Source organism: Terrapene carolina, unplaced genomic scaffold, assembly GCF_002925995.2.
Source record: "Terrapene carolina triunguis isolate 2854851 unplaced genomic scaffold, T_m_triunguis-2.0 Scaffold67, whole genome shotgun sequence".
Lineage (NCBI taxonomy): Eukaryota > Metazoa > Chordata > Testudines > Emydidae > Terrapene > Terrapene triunguis.
The window spans coordinates 17,967,680-17,991,917 of NW_020664418.1; the positions used below are offsets into that span (position 1 = coordinate 17,967,680).

The 24,238-nt window shown below is 43.4% G+C and overlaps 1 protein-coding gene across 1 annotated transcript in view; it reads left to right on the top strand.

Moving 5' to 3' along the window:
• Positions 1-4,043: 4,043 nt before the first annotated feature.
• The window catches only part of DAPK2 (death associated protein kinase 2), a 73,666-nt gene continuing 53,471 nt past the window's right edge, over positions 4,044-24,238 (top strand). The window contains exons 1-2 of the mRNA XM_024200575.2: positions 4,044-4,110; positions 13,843-13,940. Of these exons, the coding sequence (XP_024056343.1) occupies positions 13,864-13,940 (77 nt within the window). The 5' untranslated portion in view covers positions 4,044-4,110; positions 13,843-13,863. The remainder of the gene's footprint in view (positions 4,111-13,842; positions 13,941-24,238) is intronic.

The following is a 24,238-nucleotide window of genomic DNA, read 5'->3' on the forward strand; positions in this document are numbered from 1 at the left end:
CCAAAATTTGGCCTAGTTATAAGCCTCAATAGAGATTTGCTAGAGATTTGCATCTTAATTCCCTAAGATTCTATCCACATTGAGTATGCTCCAGACGAAGATGGGCTGAGCAGGACTTTCCCTGCAGGGACCTGTGGAAAAGATAGTATGTGGTCATGTAATTAAAGGCTGTATCATCATGCATATGTACAAGGGGACTAAAATAAGATTGCACAGGCAACCTTTGTTTTGGCATTTTGTAACTTTTGAATGCTTGACTTTGCAACCTTAATAATGTTTTAACACAGCTTTTGTGTGTGTGTGTGTGTGTATAATGTGTAACATCTGCAACATAATCTTTTACAACAGCTTCAAATACGAGAGAGGGAAATTACACTTGAAGCAATAAAGGCACTGTCAATATTCTGTAAGTGACACACTTTGTATAAGTGTAGATGATGCTTTCTTGGTCAGTCCGTATCAAGTTTGAACTCTCCTTTAGGAATGTAGGATATGTGCTTCCTTTTCTGTCACTTCCTAAATGAGATGAGATAAGGGATGTGTGTGACAGAGTATGCCCAGTGAAGAGAGAGCAATGCTGACCTCCAAAGCTCAATGATTTATGGTGCTGCGCAGTACCAGAAAAGTGCCTTCTCTTTTGAGATCCATTCAAATTGCACAGTTCTCTTTCCTGTCTTATTGTCTTGCATGCACATGACTACTCTCAGCAATTGCAACACGATCTCTGCAATTGGAGCACAATCTCTACAATTAAGTCTTTTTCACAGGATCCTTAACTGCCATGAAACATTAGAGATTTGTTAGAATAACGTGTCATACAGAGGCATCTCTGGATCTTAAAGCAGTTTGCTAATATCTATCTAAGGCAGTGGTCCCCAAACTTTTTACCTCATGCCCCCTCTTACCCCTGTCTGCGCCCCCCTCCCCCAACTAGGAGTGAGACCATGGCTCTGGGAGGGGGGGATGCAGACAGTGGTAGGGGGGCTGATGCTGGGGCCACAATTGGGGGTGGGAGTGGACTCTCGGCCTGCAACGGTGGCTGGGCAGCTGGGACCCTGTGTGCAGATCCCCGGGCAGCCCGGGCGCGGGGCTGGCAGCTGGGGCTGGAGCGAGGAACAGAGCTGGGCAGCAGTACCTTCCTGCCCCATGTGGGGGCTGGTCTGGGCCCCAGCTGGGCTCCCCTGAACATTACTCCATGCCCCCCCTGGGGAGCGTGCCCCACAGATTGAAAATCTCTGATCTAAGGGCTTTCAGAGCGTCTGATGGGTTTATATAAATGATAGCAGGGCAATTTTTTCTATTGATGAAAGATCTAGATTGTTTTTTACAAACCCACTGGACCATGGGGGCTGCATAGGATTCATTTCCAGCAGGCTGTCAAAGATCAATTTAATTGAGATCTAAGGCTATGGTTGCACAGTGTTCTTTTAAATTAAGATTAATACCATGTGCTTCACAGAAATGCACCTTTTGCAGTGGTCAGAATGGACTGAAATAGGAACAGAAGCTCTCACTGCAGCAGCCAGGGAAGGGGGAGTGTATACAAGCCCCAGAGAGGAGGGGAGCTCCTTATTCTAACCCCTAATCTTTTATAATTATTGCTTTGGATTAAAGTATAGAGGTTAGAGGTGGAAAAGATCTGTTTAGAGCCAGTCCACCCCTGCTTGCAATGTAGGTTATAGGTGCCAACTTGATCAGGCCTTGGAGTTACACTCTTCAGTGTAATAGAGTGGGTAGGGAAAGCTCACCCAGGTTTGAAAAGCCATTGCAATTTTAAGTGTCAGTACAAGGCATGTTATTTTGTCACCTTCCATTCCAGACATGTCCAAACAAAAGGCAAACGTTTTCCACGAGTGTCTTTATTCCTCTGGTAACTAACATGGCTTTTGACATAGGGGTGTTTCATGCTATCAGATGACAACCTCAGCACTGAGGTTTGAGAGAGAGCCTGTAGACTTTCCTTGTTAAAGAAATCTGGATTCCTCCAGAGGCCTGTTGGAGGCTTTAGAATCCCTCCCATTTCCTCCCCCTCCATCTTTCCCCATTCCAACCTCATTTGATGCAGCCTCTTTCCTTTTGGATTGGGAGAACTGGGTGGAACTCACTCAAAGGCCATGAACACCACTCCTTAATCAGCTAAAAGGAGTCACAATTGAATTCTGCTGACTTGGAGGAAGGAGAGAGGCTGGGACTGGGATTGAAGCCAAGTCTTTCGAACTGCAATGCAGAGCACTGCCTCGAGGCTGGCTCCAGTTCAATAACGTGACAGAGTGAAATGATTTTCAAATGCATTACATCTGATCCTAGAAATTCTTGAAGGGGAATAAGCCCAATGCTTGGAGAGACAGAAGCCAGCATGCCCCATGCAAGTTTCTCTCTAAAACTGATATGTATCCAATTGGAAATGAAGGCAAACTGGCATTGATGTTCAGTTCCCAGCTTGTTAATTACAAATGATGCATATGTATTATTAATGTTTTCTGGGATTGGATGTTAACCTACAATGCTTCTGGCTCTCGTGGTTGCAGAGAAAAGCTTGAAAACATCAACCCTAAATGCTCAAAAACCAAAAAGCAAATAAAAAGAACCTAAAACGTATTATTTTTAAAATCTTGTGATTTTTAAACCAATCTCATGATTTTGTGGCACTTCCTAGCTCATGATTTTTGAACACATGGAATCAGCAATACTGGAACTGGACACTTGTAAAATAGTCACACAAAAGGACTCTTTTTAAAAAGGGCGTGTGATGTCACTATTGCAGCTTCAGATTCACAAGTGATATGGGCATATTCCTCAAGGGAGACTATATTAGCGTTCTGAGTGAGTTCATCACAAAACACTGCATTTTGAGCTAAAGTACTGTTCTGATGGGGTCAATGGTCATTTGTCTCTGTTCTTCCCTACAAGCATGGTTCCCACACTGAGCATTCCTTCCAGGGGGTTGTTTGTTCCTAGCTATCTGTATACCAATATATCCTGAACAAATATTTTGTAGTTCTAAAGCAACCCATATGTTTTGATAGGTGAAATGACACATTGCAGATATGCTGAAAGATGTTCCAGGAACAGCAGACGATAATCTGGGGTGCCTGGGCACATTTGCCTGGGTTGGTGAATTTTCATAGCAGTTCTGCATAAGGTTGTAAGTGGGCATGTGCAGAAGTTGTATTAGCCTTATTCTCATTTGGTATTTGTTGAGCACCAACAAAGTGCTCTCTATTGCACAAGTCACAAATTGAGAGAAAATCCTTGCCTGGGAGAGTGAGCTCTGTGTGGCTCCTCCAAAGCTTGTCTCTCTCACCAACAGAAGTTGGTTCAATAAAAGAGATTACCTTGTGTCTCTAATCTACAACACAGACATTCACCAATGTGGGTAGAGGGGAAATAGTTTAATTTCTGCCTTTAATTATCAGGAACTCACAAAATAGGTTCTTTTAACACTGATCATCTAGTTGTTTAAAAAACCCTTGAATGACCAGCTTGGTGCCACTCTATAACACCCCCTCTGCCCCAGGCATGGATTGACCAGTGTGCATTTGGGTCACTTGCACAGGGTCCCAGCTCAGGTGGCCCCTGGCCACAAGAAAAAAAAACCAAGACAAAGCGGGAGCGGCGCTGTGACCCCATCTGCCACATTCCAACACCACTGAAGCCGGCGTGGCCTGGCCGCCCCCGGCACGATGGAGGGGTGGCCTCAGGCCTGGCTAACCTGGCACTTGGCCCCACCACTGGTACTGCAACCAGGCACCAAAGAGAAGTCCTCAGGCCCGGGCAGAAAGGTGGGGGCCTCATTTCCATAGTGCACAGGGCCACAAACCTCTTGGCACTGCCCTTCCCCCAGCCGCCCAGCTGGGCTTTCTGGGGCATCTCAGCTTAGCGAGGGGGCGCGGGGCCTGAGCTGGTGGGACACGGGCTGCTCGCCGCACCTGCAGTCCGGCAGGGGGCGCCCTCAGCTCCCCAGCCCGCCGGGCTCGCCCGCAGCCTGCTCCCGCGACCTGACACTGGCCCGAGCGGCTCCTCCCCGCTGCCGCCAGCGGGAGTCGGCTGGAGCGGCGCGCAGGGAGAGCAGCCGGCAGCATCAGCGCCTGGACACTGCGGCTCCTCACGGTGAGTAGCGCCCGCCCCGGACCCCGCCGCGCTCTGCCCAGCTCCCGGCTCCGGCCGGAGCCTGGTGGAGGCGGCTGGGAGGCTTGGCTGCCTGGTCCCCGCCGAAGCAGCGAGGGTTCATCCCTGGGTCTCCTTGGAACAGCTCCCCGGGCGGGGGCTGTCCAGCCTGCGTCCCCAGGGCGCCCTGCTCCCCGGGCTGAGAGCGGCGTGGCAGGCTGCCCCTCCGGCCTGGGTCGGCACCTGCTGCTGGGTTTTCTCGGTGGGTGGCTCTGCAGGTGCGGCAGGGCTCAGCCCGGCAGGGCTCCGCCAGCTCCCTGACATCACAGCGCCGGGTTCGCCTCCTGACCGTCTGCCCTGGAGCAGTCGCCGCGCGGTGCCGTCCCAGGGGGTGAGGCTGGACCTAGGGCGGGGGTGGTGGTGATTTATCCATCTGGTGCCTTCTCCTGCTTGTGACTTTTAGGGAGGAAAGGAAATAGGTCGGTGACCGGTGGGTTCTGCAGAGGTGCAAAGGGACAACGTGTGGGCTGTGCATGTGGTGCTCACAGGAATGGCCAGTAACTGACAAAGCCAAGAAAGGAAAAGCATGAGACGTTAACAGGCTGGATTTCATAAAGCCCTTCCTAGAAGGTGGAAGATCATCATCATACCTGTTTCCTATCATCCTGTTAGCTTTCCAAATTAAGAGGTTTCAGCTATGCAGGATTGGGCTAAAGCAGGGGTTACCCAATCCTGTATAGCTGCTGAAGGCAGCAGGCGAGCTGATTTTCAGTGGCACTCACACTGCCTGGGTCCTGGCCACCGGTCCGGGGGCTCTGCATTTTAATTTAATTTTAAATGAAGCTTCTTAAATATTTTAAAAACCTTATATACTCTACATACAACAATAGTTTAGTTATATATTATAGACTTAGAGAAAGAGACCTTCTAAAAACGTTAAAATGTATTACTGGCACGCGAAACCTTAAATTAGTGTGAATAAATGAAGACTCGGCACACCACTTCTGAAACGTTGCCGACCCCTGGGCTAAAGCATCGTCCTAATAATTTCTGCACAGGTGTCACACTTAGAATGCACCTACTATGCCAATATGCTGTAACTTTAGGATATGGCAATGGGTGAAAAATGGATCTGCAGCATGGTAATGCAAAGGGCTAGCCAAAAAAAAAAAAAGCTGTTTTGCTAGTCCATGCATTCTCAGGATGAGCGTTATGTAGATAGGTCCTACTAAAATCCTTGTTGTTCAGGCCTTTGTCCCACTTCACTTATGCCCCTTATAGTTTTCCTCTGTCTGTCTTCTTTAGCTTTTTCTCAAATTAGAGGTTTTTCGCTTCTCAATTTTCCTTTAAGCAGCCATTGTGGAAAAGCACTTCTGTACAGGTTCATGACATTCTTGCTACTAGGTCCCATCTATGCTGGACTTCAGAGTTAAGGACCCATACGTAAACGTTGTTCCAACTAGATTTGTTTTTAGCATAGGTTGATAGGCTAGCCAGTGTGTGGGGTAGAACTGTGTTTAAAAAGTGTGTTGTAGACTAGGCTGGTTTAATACACTGGCTTTGTTTCTAAGCCATTGGGTGGTGGTGACCTTATGCACACATCCACTCTTTGAGATCTCTTCACAAATTCTACTTGTGTCCTCAGCCTTGTTTGTTTATGACTTGAAGGAATGTGGGGTGGATCCCTTCATTCTTTATTGCCATACAAACAGTGACAGTAAATGTACGATTATTGGTATGGTATCTGGGACAGTGAGTCAGAGTATCAGGATGCAGCACAGTGCACGCTTGACTGAACACCCTTGGCTGTCTGGCTTTAGGGCAGGGGCGAGCAAACTTTTTGGCCTGAGGGCCACATCGAGTTTTGAAAATTGTATGGAGGGCCAGTTAGGGAAGGGGGTTGTGGCCCATCCCCCACCCCTTATGCGCCCCCCCGGACTCCTGCCCCATCCAACCCCCCCTGTTCCCTGAAGGGCCCCCCCGGGACCCCTGCCCCAGCCAACTCCCCCGCTCCCTGTCCCCGGACTGCCCCTGGAATCCCCACCCCTGACTGCCCCCCACCGCCCCATCCAACCCCCCCTCTCAGTCCTGACTGCCACCCGGGGATCCCTGCTCCCATTCAACCCCCCCTGTTCCCCGCCCTCTGACCGCCCCGACCCCTATCCACACCCCTGCCCCCTGACCACACCCCCAAACTCCCCTGCCCTCTATCCAACCCCCCCGCTCGCTGCCCCTTTACCGCGCTGCCTGGAGCACCGGCGGCTGGCGGCGCTAAAGCCGCGCCGCCTGGCTGGAGCCAGCCACGCCATCGCCACCGCACAGCACAGAGCACCGCTTCAGGCCAGGCTCTGCAGCTGCGCTGCCCCAGGAGCTCGCAGCCCAGAGCATTGTGCCGGTGGCGCAGTGAGCTGAGGCTGCGGGGGAGGAGGAACAGCAGGGGAGGGGCCGGGGGCGAGCCTCCCGGGCCAGGAGCTCAGGGGCCGGGCAGGAGGGTCCCGCAGGCCATAGTTTGCCCATCTTTGCTTTAGTGGAAGATCAAGATCATGAATAGAGATGACTCACTAGCCACTCATTGCTGAAATGGAAGGGTTTGGAACTGCAGTCTGTAGTCAGCCACCACTGAGCTAAATATCCCAGAATAACTTGGGAGAATGGAAAGGGGGTCTCTTGAGAACTAGTGGCAACAACAGTGGTGAGTCTAAAACAAGACTTGGTGGTTAAATTGAGTTACTGGCACGTCTGGAATGTACCATTCAGAGATGTCTGGATAATAAGTAGTAGAGGTGGCTGAAAATTTCCTGACAACGTTTTTTTTAATAGAAAAATAGGGAGTTGTTGAAAACTAGATTATTCATGGGAAAACATCTTTGACTTGCAAAAGTTAGAAAACTGACAAAGTGGAGAAAAACTACTTTTTCACACTGTTTACTGTTGTAATTAAATAGGTTTTCCCCATTTTCTCTCACTGTGTTACTGTCTTCCAACCTTTTCCAGTGGGAAAAAAGGAGGAAAAGTAAATGGAGGTGAGAGAAGCATGTGAACACCAAAAACTCAAATGTTACAATCTTATTTCTGGAGTTTAAAAAAACAGAAGTAGATGACATTTGAAATTTAAATGAAATTTTATGTTTATTTCAATATATCAGTTTGAAACAATATGTGTTCAGGCCCAAAATTTCGATGGAGATATTTTTCCTGTGAAAAATTCCATGCGGGAAAAATCTAGTTCTAATTATTGTGGTTGTTTACCATATATAATGTAAAATGAGGCCACAGAAGTAGCTTCTCTGAGTTCAGCACTAGGTTCAGAGAGAGACTTCATGTCATGTGTATTTGGGAAAGTGAAATTTGTTACCTGAGTCACTCCAGACTGGCAAATAACTGGAGAACATATCCAAGGGAAGAATCCTGCACCAGCTGGGGTCAGCCCAATTGATCTAATAGAGTTTAGATATTTTCCAGATCTAATTTCTATAATCCCAGTAGGATTGAATGGTTGTCATTTATTGGATTTATCATGTGCAGGCCAGTCATTACTTGTCACATCCCTAGAATAATTAAGTGACTCCAAAAAGAAGCCTTGTCTACATGAGAAAGTTTCCCCAGTTACACAGGCATAGTCCTGTGATATAACCCCCTCGTGTCACTGGTATGAGTGCATTATTCGGTTTAGTTTAAACCCCTTTCCAAGCAACATTAGATAAACTGGAAAATGAGTCGCATACTGGAATAATAGTGTCTGCCCACCGGGATAATACTCAGATAACGATATCTGTTCAAATTCACACCTTATGTTATACAGAAAAAGCTTTCCTGTGTGGACAAAGCCTGATTTATGATATAATAAAACTCATGAATGTAAAATAAAAAAGGCCGGGGATATCTTTTAGTGGTTAGAGCATGGGACTGGGAGTCAGGATGTCTGTGTTCTGTTCGGTCTTAGCCACTGACTTGCTGGTCATAGGCCAATCACTTAAATTCTTTCCCTTGGTTTTCTCATCTATAAAATGAGAATAATAACACTGTCCTGACTCACTGGGATATGGAGGCTTATTTGTTTGTAAAGTGTTTTGAATTCCTGAGTTGAAAAGTAATATAATACTCTGAATTAGTATTAAAGCTCTGTTACCAATATTTATGCTGCTGAATAGAGATTATTCTGCAGATTAAAATCTATTTTTAACGTGTTCCTGGTATTTATTTTAGTTAACGCCTTTTACCTAAATATCAGGACATACGGTGCTACTTGTTGCACAGAAAAAAAAATCTGAGAGAGAATGCATTTATTCACACACAGTGTCCAACAAAACCAGCGGAGAAGAATGAAGAAAGCTACATCCTCTGCTGAGGTCACTGCTGCACGTTAGATGCTGCAGAGGTATCTGGATAACCTTTTTCTCACAATAAAATCCTTTCAAACATCAGTAATTGAATCTTAGTTTAAAAGTAGCCCTGATCCAAAGCCCACTGGGAGTCAATAGGCTCCCATCAACTTTTAAATGTGCTTTATGCTCGCTCACCCCCCACGCCTCCATATTTGCTAATGACAGGCAATTTGGTTCCTCAAGTGTGTGATTTATTTTGGGCTTTTACTACGGTTACAGCTGGGTGAGAGCCAATGAGGCTTATCTGCAGTAGGGGAGCAGAGGGTTTTATAGAATAGGCTGTAGTGATAGAATGGGAAATGCCAACATATCAAAGATTGTAAGGTTTGTAGGTTGGAGGTTGTAAACTCTTTGGGGCAGTTTATAAAATGGGACTGAGACATTTGGATGCTACTACAGTATATGATTTGACCTTCTGGAAGAAAGATATACTTCAAAGATCAACAGAGAAGATGGTTTCTTTAGTCACTTCAGAAATAGCTGAGCAAATTATAGAGCTATAGAAACAAGGAAACTCTAAACAGTGAGTATGGGTTTTCTTTTTGTATGTGGCTACCACTGTGATGTGTTCAAATTGAGCAAAACTTCCCCTTGATAACCTCAGGGGAGATGAGTAAATGGTCAGTTGAACAGGACCTAGCTGTTTCCCCAGAGATGTCTCGGGCAGGTTCTTCATTCTTAGAGCAGTATTTTCAACTTGTCCCTCAATGTCACAGTCCAGTGTCTCTTTCAGGGCAATGGTATTCTTTTAGGGGTATTTGCAGTAATGTTGTTTTTAGGCATACATCTTGGATTGTGATAAAGGGAGCAGTCAACCTAAGGGAATTACATTCTTTTGACAAGTCTCAGCAGACTCTAGTACTGTAGTAGATAAGCCTCTTCCCAGAAATGCCTTGCCATTAGTTGCGTACTGCTGCACACACCTAGAACTTTCTCCTGCAAAGTGATATGAACACCATATAAGGGTTGGATTTTCAAAAGTCCTCAAGTTGCCTTTACTCTGCTCCTATTAAAGTCAGGGGGGCTGAGTTAGGTCAGCACTGAGCACTTCTGAAAATCCCACCTTAACGTCTATGAATAAAATATTTTCTCTGAATGGACACATGTACTGTTCTACACTGCATGCCTTACAAGCTTTTTTTTAGGATACCCAACAAGATAGTAAACTTGTTTCCTCAAGCCCTAAGCAGAGCTGATCTTAGAACTTTTTTGAGGAGATGAAAGAATTGCCTGAGGGATGTACTAGTTTGGGGGAAGCTGCTAGTGAGCTGTTTATTTTCAGCTAGAGGAGAGAGGTTTTTATGCCAGTAATGGGATTAGATTTGGGGAGGAGAAAACAAAATAGTAAACAATGAACAAAATAACAGATTCAACCAGATTACTGTCCCTTTCAGAATGTTCAATAGTAATCAATTAGGGAGCTTGAGAAGATCTCTGAAGGTGAATGGAGATAGAAAGGGGAATCAGAGATAGAAGCCCTTTTTGCTCATCTAGTCCACCCTTGTCAGAAGCACAGAATTGTTCCCAACTGTTTATTTTTCTAGTGCTTTACCCATTCTAGTTTTAAATGTCTTCAGTGTTGGGGTTTCCATTGTTTCCCTTGGGTCACTATTTTACAGTGTAGTAGAACCTATCATTATTTGGGAAAGGGTCAAAAGAGGATTTAGGGAACAAATGAGCTACATTTCAGCATCTGAAACTTGGGAATCGCAGAAAGGCAATTCTGTAGAGCATTTACTAAACCATGAATGGATAATGGACATTTGGCATGTGCATATAACAGGGCAGTCATGCTCAGTTAGACAGCTGGAGTGCTTATCATATGTTATTGAAACGGTAAGCAAAGGAAAATGATCACAAAATTCATCTGGATCTCAAAATACTAAGAAAATGGTATTGCACAAAAGCATGCACAACAAAGATGTTAAATGTAGCATCTAGTGAGAGCTATTGGAATGTATTAAATAGTTATGGAAAGACTGGAATAGCAGAGGAGGGCACTAGATACTGGTTCTCTTCCTCCTTTTGCAAGGATCAGCTGAGTTGGACTTTTAAAAAAGGGATTTGTAATCTTATTTGCATCCCTTCATTTACTGATAAGGTTTTATGAGTGTAAGTGTTAGTCATAGTTCACTATACAGGTTAAGGGTTGATGCGACATTAAGGCAAGAATCTTTCCTCTTGAGACTAGGGGTCACTGAGAAGTAATTGTAGGACCAACATATAAGCTTTGTTGAAACAGGCTTTCAGAAAGCAGTACATGGCGGTGGGGGGAATGTTTCCTTTATTTTCTTTCTTAGTTTAAATGGAAACACTATCCTTGAAAAGGAATCCCAGTAATCTGCAGTGTTTGTTTCCTAAGTGTAAAAACCTGACAATTCCCCCCCCCCCCAAAAAAACAAAAAGAGTGAGAATAAATTGGCTAGTCTATGCAGTGGCAAAAGCAAACTAACAGCATGAACTGTGACAAGGCAGTTAGATTTGTACAACTCTTTCCGTGCTATGATTTAAGATAGTGCTGGGAACACAGGGAAATCTTTTAAAGGAACATGAGTTTCAATTTGGCAGAGTCCCTTTCAATAGTTTTTCAGTATTTCAAAGCTATTAACTCAGTGTCTAAAGACATTACAAGTCTACTAATTTATCTAAATAGCCATGTCTTGTTGCAGCATTTAGATGGAACATAATTTTAAAGGATCAAAATAGGTTTTGATGTGCTTATGCTCCTAATTCTCCAGTGTGCCAAAGTATTGTAGAGTGAAGGACATTCTTTAAAAAGCTCATAAGAGTTGTACAGAGATACAGAAACTGGAAGTTCCTAATGTATTGCTTGCAAGCATTGGGTCTAATCCACATGGGCAAATGAGAGTTGAATTGAGAGGTGTGGTGATGACAGCTGTGCCTGAAATACCTTTGTCTCAGGGGTGCACTAGAATTTCTGGTAGATAAGTTTGGGGTAGTTACATTTTTACTGTAACATTATAAATATTTGTAAGGGATGCGAAAACATACTTAAAAATAATGAACTGCATAGTGGCTGTAGCATGGGTCCATGACATGAGTAAAAGTTTGGGGTCCTGTTTACACAGGAAAGACGAAACCATATTGTAAGCTGCTCAGCATGCTCCCATGTTAAAACTTAGCAATCTTTACTGTGGGAATGTGCACTAAGACAGTGATTTTCAACCTCTCCAGATTACTGTTTCCCTCTCAGGGGTCTGATTTGTCTCACATTCCCCCAAGTTTCACCTCACTTAAAAACTACTTGCTTCCAAAATCAGACATAAAAATACAAAAGTATCACAGCACATTAGTACTGAAAAATTGCTTACTTTCTTGTTTTACTGTATAATTATAAAATAAATCGCAACCCCCAGGTTGAGAAACACTAATATCGTATATAGAGCAGTATAAACAAGTCATTGTCTGTATGAAATTTTAGTTTGTACTGACTTTACTAGTGCTTTTCATGTAGCCTGTTGTAAAACTAGGCAAATATCTAGATGAGTTGATGTATCCCCTGGAAGGCCTCTGCTTGCCCCTGGGGGTAAGTGAACTCTTGGTTGAGAATCACTGCCCTCCCTAAGGAACAGGATCCGTGATCTTGTACTTCCACTCGGGAGGTAGCAGTCTCTGAACTAAGTGGACAGGTAAGAAAAGCAACATTGTGAATAAAAGAGATCCAGTCAAGGGGGTCAGCTTTTGGGGGGATATTTTAAAAAAATAGAATCCATAGGGCATTCTGACCAGTTTCTAACAACTTCAGTGTCACACTTTGGATCTTGGACCAGATAGCAAGTGTGAAAAATTTGGACAGGATGTGTATGTGTGTGTGGGGGGGTGTTAATAGGTGCCTATATAAGACAAAGCTCCAAATATCAGGACTGTTTCTATAAAATCAGGACATCTGGTCACCCTGTTTGGGCCTAAATTTCTTCCCCTAATCAGAGTCGCTCATATTAGCATCATCCTTTTAATTTTATTATGAAAACTCTTTGGGATGAAACACCTGCTTACACAGGAATTTGAACCATATGAACACTTAAAAAAATGTTTTTCAGATAGGCTTTTCAGTTCCTTTTCACACAGCAGCTGCCTCAAAAATGTTGTAATGTAAAATGAAAATCTAGGAGCTCTGTGTTGGAGAATTCTGTTCTGTATAGGTTCTTACACTGCCCTCATCCCTGTAGATATGATCACCTTCCAATAGTGTCTTAAATGATGTAACTAACATCTGTCACTTGTGGTTTGTTCTTAGTGTCGTCCTCCACCCAAAAAAATTGGGAGCCTAAAATGTAATTCCTGTCCACCAGAGCAACCCTGGAATTTGAACCCAATACCTCTAGCACAGAAATTAAGGACTATTCCTCCTAGGTCACCCAGCCACTTACTTCTCTCGTTTACCACCCTGTCAAAGCCCTATGATTTATATTACCATAACTTTCCTTTGGGCAAGACACCCTTCAAAATCCATCACTGCTCTTAAAATAGTCAGAGGCAGTCACTACAGAGCAATGTGAGGCGCTCCTGATCCTGAAACCCACCAGTGTCGGGCCCTACTTCTGCAGATCTCTCAGACACTGCTACCCAGGAAGGGAGTGGGCCTGGGAAATGAACCTGATTGTATCTCATGGCTGTGCAGAGCAATAGGTATGCAAGTGCTGAGCTGCCCCTTGCTGCTTTTTCCCCCTGTTTTGAAATGACTCATGTTTGAGAGGTGCCTGGAGACCAAATCCCTCTGTTGATCTGCACAGCAGTAGTGCAAGCTTGCCCATGCTGCTCCACCAATGTGCTTCAACACTGACCATCTCAAGCAGGAAGAAGGAATTTCAGTTTCCTGGCCCAGTCTATCCTCAGCCTCTCTGCTGAGACTGCCCATGTGGAGGCCAATTTTGCTAATTCTGATGGTGTTTTTTTCCGTGATATGGTCACTTAGGGTCCCTGATCTAGCAAAGCAGTTAAGCGTGTGCTTAACTTTACACATGTGACTAGTCCCATTTAAGTCAATAGGTCTTATATCCATGCTTTAAGTTAAGCATGTGCTTAAGCATTTTGTTGGGTGAGGACCCAGGAGCTTGATTCTGCATGGTGCTGTACGCTACTGGAAGCCAATAGCAGTGGAGGGTACTCAGCACTTCCCTGGATCAGATCCTGGCACTGGACTCAGACCACCACGTTTATTTCATACAGTCCACAGAACAGCCATCAGCTGATGGTAACTTTGAACGTAGTGAGCTGGAATAGATTCAAAATGAAGTGTGTTTTTAATGATTCTTTGTTTACTGTGGTTGAGCTTGTGCTACTCTTAAACTGCACAATGAATTTACCATCTTTGTATTTTATATTGCAGTCACATTATCTAGGTGCATCAATGAGGAGTCCAGGGATGGCTGTATTCAAACAACAGAAGGTGGAAGACGTTTATGAAATTGGGGAAGAGCTAGGAAGGTAAGTGCATACAGATGGCACCAACACACTTCAGAGGGTGACAGATGCAGTGATATTTGCAATATCTTGTAAGAATGAATGAATTATTTTACTGGTGTTCTGCTTGATAAGAACATAAGAATGGCCATACTGGATCAAATCAATGGTCCATCTAGCCCAGTATCCTGTCTCTGACCATGGCCAGTGCCAGATGCGTCAGAGGGAATGAACAGAACTGGACAATTTTGAGTGATCCATCCCTTGTTGTCCAGTCCCTTTCTCTGGCAGTTGGAGGTTTAGGGACACTCAGAGCATGGGGTTGCATCCCTTATCATCTTGGCTAATAGCCATTGATGGTCTTATCCTCCATGAACTTACTATTTCTTTTTTGAACCCAGTTATACTTTTGGCCTTCACAACATCCCATGGCAAGGAGTTCCACAGGTTGGCTGTGTGCTGTGTGAAGAAGTACTTCCTTATGTGTGTTTTAAACCTACTGCCTATTAATCAGTTGACCCTTAGTTCTAGTGTTGTGTGAAGGGATAAATAATGCTTCCTTATTCACTTTCTCCACACCAGTCAAGATTTTATAGACCTCTATCATATCTTCCTGAGTGGTCTTTTTCCAAACTGAAAATTGCTAGGTTTTTTTTTATCTCTCTTCATATGGAAGCTGTTCCATATCCCTAATAATTTTTGTTGCCCTTCTCTGCACCTTTTCCAATTCTAATAAATTGTGGAAGAAAACAAAGTCCTCACTCTGAGTTTAAAGCAACAAGGCAGAGGTAATGACTGGAGCCTAAATCTTTTTTGAGATGGGGCGACCAGAACTGCATGCAGTATTCAGGTGTGTGCATACCATGGATTTATATAGTGGCATTATGATATTTTCTGTTTTATTATCTATCCCTTTCCTAATGGTTCCTAACATAGTTAGCTGTACATTGAATGGATGTTTTCAGAGAACTATCCACAGTGACTCTAAAATCTCTTTCTTGAGTGATAACAGCTAATTTAGACCTGATCATATTATATGTATAGTTGGAATTATTTTTTACAATTTGCCGTACTTTTCACTTATCAATATTGAATTTCTTCGGCCATTTTCTTGCCCAGTCACCCAATTTAGTAAGATTCCTTTGTAACTCTTTGCATTCTACTTGGGCCTTAATTGTCTTGAGTAATTTTGTATTGTCTGCAAATGTCACCTCTTTGTTCACCCACTTTTCTGGATCATTTATGAATAAGTTGAACCAGGGTGGATTTGATTTAAATCAAATTGATTTAAATCATGATTTAAATCACTAGTCAGGAAGACTCGATTTAATCATGGATTTCTACATAAAAGTGCATTCTTGTTGGTTGTTATAACCTTAATACATATTCTTCACAACTCAGAGATAGATGTAGGTTTCATTTTTAGAAGGTACTGTACATTTTTAAAGTGTTTTATTCTGAAAACTTTTCAGATTAGTTTTATAGCTATATCAGAAAATGAATGATTGTTTGGTTATTTCATTTACCAAAGGTAATTGAAGCAGATATTTATGAAATCATTGGGAGGTGAACTATCTCCAATTCAACAGGTTAATCATTAGTATTTGGAGGATTTTCTTGCCATGCTGTATTAGGAGGAGAACATCACCAGACAGACATTTAAATGTTTTATTTAACTAAAACAATAACATTATTTTATTCTGGATTTTTTCTTCAACAGCAAACATATAATATTTTAACAAAACAAGCATATGAATTTTTGAATTTAGTTAAACAGTCAAGTTTTTAAAAATAAGCTTTGTTTTTGTTAAAATTGTTTTTAACTAAAATAGTTAAATGAAATATTTAAAAAAAACCACCAAAAATTAAATCGACTGTGTCAGCCAGGTCAACATGAGAAACTTAAAATATTGGCTTCTGCAGCTAACTTAGTTGTCTTCACCTTCATTTTCCTGTTTGTTCATAATCTGGAAAAGAAAAACAAGCTTTCCTGCTTTTTCAGTTCCTAACGATTTCTCAATTTGGAATGAATTAGTCTAAAGGAAGAAAATATTCTTTCTACACCGGCAGAAGAAGATACTGCTGTTAAAAGTGAGATTATCACTTCAACAGTCTCTAAATCCAAGTGCTTAAGTGACTTCTACCAGTTCACTGGTGTGACTTTCTTTAAAACATCATCAGCAAACATATATTTTTTGAATGGTTCTTATTCCCAAACTGGGTCTCAGTTATGGCCTGCTGCCATTATAGGTTTTCCCTTCTAGTGAGAGAATGGTATGATAGATCTCAAATCAATGAAGGCTCCGCTCAGAAAGACCTCAAGACTTCTGGAATGTGCTGCTCAAACAGTTTCACTTTTTTCTACTGCCTGTCCCCCCCTTCTCACATTTATCTCCAGACGTCTTCTCCTTGTCCAGATCTATTCCGCCCCCAACAATCTTCTAGTCATTGAACTTTTTGAAACTTTGCACTTTTAGAGAGAGGTAAGGGATTGACTCTGTGTACACAAATTTGCAGAGGGACAATAGGATTGAGTCTGTTATTTCTCACCTCTCTATATTATTTATTTATTTAAAAACATTTTTGCTGTTAACAAGCATGTTATCTCTGGAGACACAAATCCACAGTTTGAGAACTGCAAAACTAAGCATCTCTGATGGTATCTTCTAGACTGAGCACTGAGACCCATTGGGTAGATAGAAAGATTAACCTAAATAATCTATACAGAAGCCCCTGGAACCCCATAAGATTGGGTCCAGGGCCGGCTCCAGGCACCAGCCCCACAAGCTTGTGCTTGGGGCGGCACCTGGAGGGGGGCAGCGCGGCGCTCCGGCCGCCGGGGAGAGCGGGGCCAGGGCCGGGCTCGCCGCCCTCCCCTCGGCCGCCGGGGGGAGAGCGGCGAGCCCCAGCGGGGGCCCGCCGCCCTTCCCCCCCCCCAGGGGGGGGGAGGGGGCGGCCAGCGGCTTTTTTGCCTGGGGCGGCAAAAAAGCCAGAGCCGGCCTGATTGGGTCCCTAATCCATGAACTATTGGAACTCATTTACAAAATTTTTCTTAAATATTACATGAATCTATTGTCTCATACTATAGAATTAGAATTTATAATCCCTATTCCATGATGAGATATCTTTGAGCTATAATGTATCTTAATTAAAACTATCTTTAGATAGGCTTTTTCCTTAAAAAGCATTTTATAAAAAAAATCTGATTTAAATAAAAAAAATCCAATTTTTTTTATTTAAAAAAAAAATCATTGCTTTTTATCCACTCTGAGTTGAACAGCACAGGTCCCAGATAACTGGTGTTATTCCCAATAAATTACAACAGAAACATATTCTTTAGCATAAAATTTATTTCCAGTCTTTAGAAAGTTTCTCTGTTCCAATCCCCCTATTTTGCTTTCTAACATTTATCACAATAAAGTGTTGCAAAAATCAAATTTTAAGCTATAGTAGTTAGCACCGCCATATCACTTGCAGTCTTCAAAGGGCTTTACGGGTATTAACTACCACTGAAGTATTACTACCATTATATCAATTGGACTACTTCCATGCTGATAGTTAAGCATATGCTTAAGTGCTCTGCTGGATTTGGGGCCTGAATGAGGCAAGTCTCCTCCACTAAATTTGCACTTCACCGTGCACTGAATGCAGAAAGCCCATACCCATAAAAAGATCACACCTCCAATAATTTTTTAACATGCAGCTAAGTTATCGCACAGCCTGACTTCCTGCTGGACATCAGGCAGTTGTCTCTGATAAATGGCTGTGCATGTGCATACTGTGTTCTTCAAAGGCCCGTAAGTTAGTCATATTAAAACTCCTCACTAAGGGCTGTTTCCCTGCTGTCATAGATCCACAGGATCAGTGCTATGGCCCCTGCTTTGGAGTGGTCTCTAAGAGGAAGCCCTTTGGTGTGCCACGGAACTCATTCTTCCTCCAGGGTAGTCCACTCAGCTTCACTGCCTCCTTAGGGCTTGTCTTCACTACTCGCCTGGATCGGCGGGTAGAAATCGATCTCTCGGGGATCGAATTATCGCGTCTCGTCGGGACGTGACACTCGATCCCCGAATCGACGCGCGTACTCCACCAGCCCACGTAGGAGTAAGCGCCGTCGATGGGGGAGCCGCGGCAGTCAATTTGCCGCCGTCCTCACCGCGGGGTAAGTCGGCTCGGATACGTCGAATTCAGCTACACTATTCGCGTAGCTGAATTTGCGTATCTTAAATCGATCCCCCCGCCAGTGTAGACCGAGTCTTAGACTGGACCTCTGGACCTGAAGCACTTCTGCTTCACATTGTGAACTCCAGTCAGTGAGTCCAACTGAAACAGACCCCTGATGGAGACTTGTAGAGTTTTTAGGGATCAGTGCACCCTCCAAGCATTTGCAGTGACAGTCACACAGCATTATCAAAAGAGTAGGGTTTATTAGTCATCTGGAACACAGCACAGGAAGTCCTTAGGCTAGCATAGAAGAATGAAGGTTAAAGCATAGTCCATTCTGGTTAACATGGACCCAAGCCAAGCTGAAGTGAACCCCGTTGTTCAAGATCCATCTCTCTCTGTCCATCTGAGTTCCGTTGTCAGACACCCAAGTGTGCCCGACTGCTTCCCACAGCCCACATTAACCCACACCTCACACCTCTCCAGTCCTTTGTTCTCCAGGTTGGGAAATGCTGCTCAGCCTCCTTGCTGAGAGGCAGGGAAGTCCATATCCCTTTGAGTCAATGCTTGCTAAGTGTCCGGGCAGTTGGATCTGCCATTGTATTCTCAAGAGGTCCACTGATATGGGGATTAAGGTCCAAACAGCTAGGCAACATCCACACCTCTATCTCCTAGCTTGTCCCAAGAGCAAACAGTTCTTTTCTCCCCATGGGGTAACAATGCAGCATATAGAAGAAACTGAGACAAACATAGGGTTCATAAAAATATTGCAAAAAATTCCCACTTAGTTACACCTACCAAATCTTTATCTTCACCGCCAGCCATTCCAGTGCTCCCATTCTCCTCTCTCTCAGAAATGCTCAAACATTCTGTAACAGATTAATTTTGGGCAGAGACTGGGTCTAGGATATTTCAGCTTGGAAGGTGAAAATTTGTGACTGAAACGACGTTTGTGTGAGTGTGTTTATAATGAAAATGCATAAGTAACCTGAACTATAGCCATTAGTATCATCCTTGCTTTAATATTGTTTAGTTCTCTACTCAGTACAGAATTTTTTACTGTATCTTTTATATAGTGTCACTTTATATCTTAGTATTATGTGCTGTAATTGTCATAACATTGTGGGTAAAAATTGGCATCCCTTTTTGGTGTGTAGCAATCCCATAACCTTTCACATAGTGGCACCATGATTATCTGACAATCATATGCAGTACTTAGACTTTGGATCCAAAACCATGGCCCTTTCCTTGTGAGCTACAGGAACTGCTCCATTAGATCAGCCAGAAGAAGGAACTCCTGTATGTGCGGAAGTACTCTCAGCATATCGTAAGGAGATTTCATCCTCTGGAGCCAGGAAATGCACACTGCAAAACTATTCTAGCTAACATTTTAGTACATTTTTTACATCTGACTTCCAAGTGTTCCGAATGATCATGATTAGTTACCAGGGGAGGAAATCTTCTCTCTGTACAGATGAGAAATTTGGGTCTACTTAGCTAGGATTGCAACAGGGAAAACTTGTTCAATGAAAGACTTTAAGGGATAAGCCTAGACTCTGAGTCCTTGCTTTTCTGTTACCAGTTCAGACTTTGTAAGTAAACACTTTTAACCTGTAAACAGTCATAGCAGGGGAGCTCCACATTGGATTTGCTTTTTTATTCTTAACAATTTCAGGATGTATCCTTGGAATTATAATGCATATAATGTCACACTGACTTACTATGCTAGCTTTATTTTCACTCTTTCGGATCTTGTGAGGGCTTCACAGACTTCTTGTTCCAGCTGTGCATTGACTCTGTAGTTTGAGCTGGTTATCATGCCTCTATCTCTGAGCAGTAATTACAGGGTCTGTGACAAGTGATTACTTGCTTTATTGTAAGTAAAGTAACATACTAGACATGTTCCAGCAACTTTAAGAGAAAATTTTCTTCCAATGCTGGCTGATGGAGCTCTTTGCCAATAGCTGCTTTTAATTATTTTGTATTTGCAGCAGCTTTCAATGCTGGCAGATACAGGTGGATAAAAAGATTCCTTTACGGGGTAGTGACGAGGTAAGTCATTGGCAAAACAAAGAGGTTTGTATCAAATGTAATCTCCATGCTTTGGCAGTTGTTAAACTTCTAACTGTATCTCCTTGACTCTATTATTTATTACTTCAGAACAAAAATCTTCATTAACCTAGGGTTAAGATTGTTCCAGTTCAGACTCAACCAGCACATTCAGTAAAAATCCAGGATGTTGCGAGTAAAGCAAACACACATTTATTTATTTATATACACATCCATTTAAAAAAGGGAGCACTTGTCCTTTGCTCTAGGCGCTTCTCTACAAGCCTTAAATATGCACCAGTGATATGGACCTCTCCCTACAGTCATCAATCAGCACATCCACAGCAACTGGCCATAACCCCGCAGCTGAGGACGTTCACAGCCACAGCAATCTCACCTAGCATAACTTTCTGCCTGAATACGCTCGCTGATTCCACAGTGAAATCCCTTTCAGCTCTAACGTGGAACCATTCACAACGTACAAATCACAACAGCCTTCCTCATTTACAGGAGCAGCAGATACAGTAATATCAGTGGAGCCCTTCATGTGCTGGTGCTGTAGCAGTAAAGGCTCTGAGCTTCCTGCACTCCCAGTTCCATAGCATGTCCCAGTCTCCCCAGCTCCTGTGCACAGAATCTCTCCTTCCCTTTTCCTTGGCCTCTTGCGCATCCCTGTGAAATCTGACACCCGCTTCACCCGTGCTGCCCAACTTGTCCCCCTACGGCAACGTGCAGAACACAGCTGGTCCGTCAGGCAGCACTGGAAAAATGAAGGAGCTGATGGTACTTGATAGTTCCATTAGTTACACCTGGCGAAGCTAGAATAGATTATGCCAAATAAGAGGAATAATTTATTTTGATATAAATACTTTCAAAGAGGCTGCCTTCAATATGTCATCAGAGTGTACGTGTGAAGACTGGAGTTTGTGGTGATTGTGGTTCTTTAGCTAAAAGGGACCCTAGAAAACTGAGAGTCTCAGGACCAAATTTTAGGAAGGGTTGGTCTTTAAATGTTTCCTCTTTCAAAATGAATTTTGTCGGGAGCAGAGAGGAAGAATGTGTAGAAAATTCTGTTGTTCTAGAAGAGTTAGCGTGTATAAAATGGAAACTAAATTGAGTCATGCTCTAAGCGTAAATCTTAATACATCTTCAAGGGTCACAATCCCTACAATGCCTCTGTAACTTGGAAAAAGCAAAATGACAGGTGCTGCTTAATGAGGATGCATTGCACTTTAATTCTAGAACTCTGGATCAAGTGAGATGTTTTGGGATTTCAGTTCTAACCTTTGAAGCTTTCAGTATATTATTATCTGAACTTGTCTGTTTGCTAGCGAAAGCAGCTGTTGAGGAAAAGTCTGCAAAGTCGTATTTTTAAATATGTATATAAAAATCTCTGTGTGTATCTATATATACAGACACACAGAGATTTAGCCTTGCGCCACCTACAAGGTATAAATGTAGTACATTTGCTTATGCTAGAGATTAGAGAATGTGACTTTTAGTGCTTAATCAGGTATCTATTTTTTCCTGTGCAGAACATACTGCAGAGTTAAGAGTCAGCATTTTGAGTCCTCAGTTCCAAGATTCAGTTGGTTCTTGCAGTCAGATGCAAAGCAAAGCCTGCATTTCTATTTTGAGCTCTGAAGATGAAGCTAGAAATAGCAGTTAATTGAGATGCTCTGTGTCCTTTCAATCCTGGAGGAGGGATCCCTGCCTCAGCACCCAGGAATCAGAGTTTCATCACCGGGATTCATTTCAGGGGTATATAAAAGGTTCTTTGACTTCTTAATGTCACTGTTATTCAGGTAATGGCAAATTGTGTGGCCCTTTTGGTTGTTCAGTTTGGTACAGTCCACTACAGGCTGTCGGTGAGCATTTCCTGTCCATTTTTTTGTTTCCTACTGTAAGTGTTGAACAGATGTGCTTGCAGTGCAATGGCAGATCATTCTAACCACAAAGAGCCCACATAAATGAGACAGGGCTTGACAGACTCTTCTGTCTGAAGCAGTGTGGGCTCAGTTGTCCTTTTTAAATTATATTGTTAACACTGTGCAGTATCAAAGGTGCATAAAGGCTAGTATTAATAGCATCAACAGCGCGGCCTTCTAGAGTGGGTTGCAGTATTTATTCATTGATTTTAAGGTCAGAAGGGACCATTAAGATCACCTAGTCTGATCTCCTGCATAGCACAGGCCAGAGAATTTCATCCAGTAGTCCCTGCATTAAGCTCATATCTTGTGGTTGAGCTAGAGCATATTTTTAAAGAAGAAGAGGTCCCATTTTGATTTAAAGGCTTCTAGTGATGGAGAATCCACCATATCTCTTGGTAAAATCATTCCAGCAATTACCCTAGAGTCAATACACACACACACACACATATATATCTATATAGATAGATAGATACACACATACATACACATGTATTGTTTTGTATTCAGGTAATCCACAAATCTTAATAATAATTCATTGCTAGTAACTTAACAACAGTCTGTATTACATACATAGTTAACTTATATGCAGAGCATCTTAACTCAGTCAATCTATCAGACTAAACTAAAACCAACAGCCTCTTCCCACGGCCGGCTCCCATGCCCTGAAGATTCTATTCATCCCCCTAAAGCCACAGTAACACCACAACACATGCATTCTCTCTCTTTCTCATGCACCCCCACACCCCTTAGTAATAGACGTGAAACATTGGGGTATTAAATGCTCCAGGCCTGCAATCTCATTGTCTCCAAAGCAAAAATAACAGCTAAAAGAAATTTGCATGGAGGCAAAAGGAGTAACTATGTTAAGTGTTTTGTATTTAAAGACCACTGTTCCTCTGATTAATGGTTTTACGGTGACAAGGGCTTTCCAGTATGTGTGACTTTTTACTGTTTAAATAACAACAACAACAAAATCAATGGAAGGGTGCATCTTATAGAGTCATTAGACTGTCACCTAAATATGTCATAGTCTCATCCACAGGCTGATGTTGTCATTTGTGCCCTCCTGACAGTATTGTTCCACCTTGTATATTACACATATGGAGCTGTCTGTGTTGCAGAGGGTAGGAAGTGTGACGGGGCTCACGGGGAAGCTTTGTGTGAAGTCTTTCCCCTAAGAAGGCATGTCAAACACAGAGCACTGCAGGAACGCCAAAGGTAGAAACTTCAAGTGTTGTTCTGTGGTGCCTGGCATGAGTCAGGTCTCTGGGACAGTATCCATGCAGCGGCCCAGGATATCCTTACCATGGGAGGCAATTCTGGGGGAAGAAATCTCTGTAGATCCTGTCTCCTTTTCCCACCTCCTTGTCCGGTCATGGTGGTGGGGCAACAACTTCCTCCTCGAAATCTGATAGCTCTCTGAAAGACCCTGTGCTTCCAGCGGCCTGTCATTCTTGGCTTGGACCTTCCCAGTTCTCTGACAATTTAAAGGGCCCGGGGCTCCCAGCCACCACCACTATCCCAGGGCTCTGACAGCAATTTAAAGGGCAAGGGGCCCTTTTGAATTGCCGGCCTGGGGAAGCTGCTCCCGCCGGTATGCTGTACTGGACCATACCAGCTTACTTTCACCTCTGGGAGGGTCCCCTCTTTGCACAGATCTAGGGGGCAGGAGCTGAGCTGGTGTCAGAAGGGGATCAAAACCAGAAGTTGCTCAGTATGTGTGAGAAACAACGAATGCTTCTGCCAACTTAGGCTAGTAAAGACTCGGTCGTGTCTGAAATCCTCTTGGCCATAGGAATGAGCAGGAAATCACTGGCTGTTTGATGTGGCTGCTGATACTGCACCCTGGCCTACGAAGGGGCAGACAGATGTGCATTCATGGTACAGGTTACCTTCTTCTGACTGGAGAAGCACATACAGCCTGCTGAAGGCATGCAAATCGGAGTGGTGAGACAGCCATCTTGTTCCTTGGTACCACATACTGCCCAGAGAGGTCAAGAATGGGTTAGTCAGAGCAACGCTCACTTGACACAAAAAGCTGTGCTGAATCCAAGTGGGTCTTTCCTGCATTATCACCAGTCAGTGCTGTGCTTAGACTGCAGACCTTAGGGGGATCAAGTTTGGCTGCACATGCATGCCATTTCTCTGCATTTCTTGAAGGGTTTCAAACTGGGTTGGAGA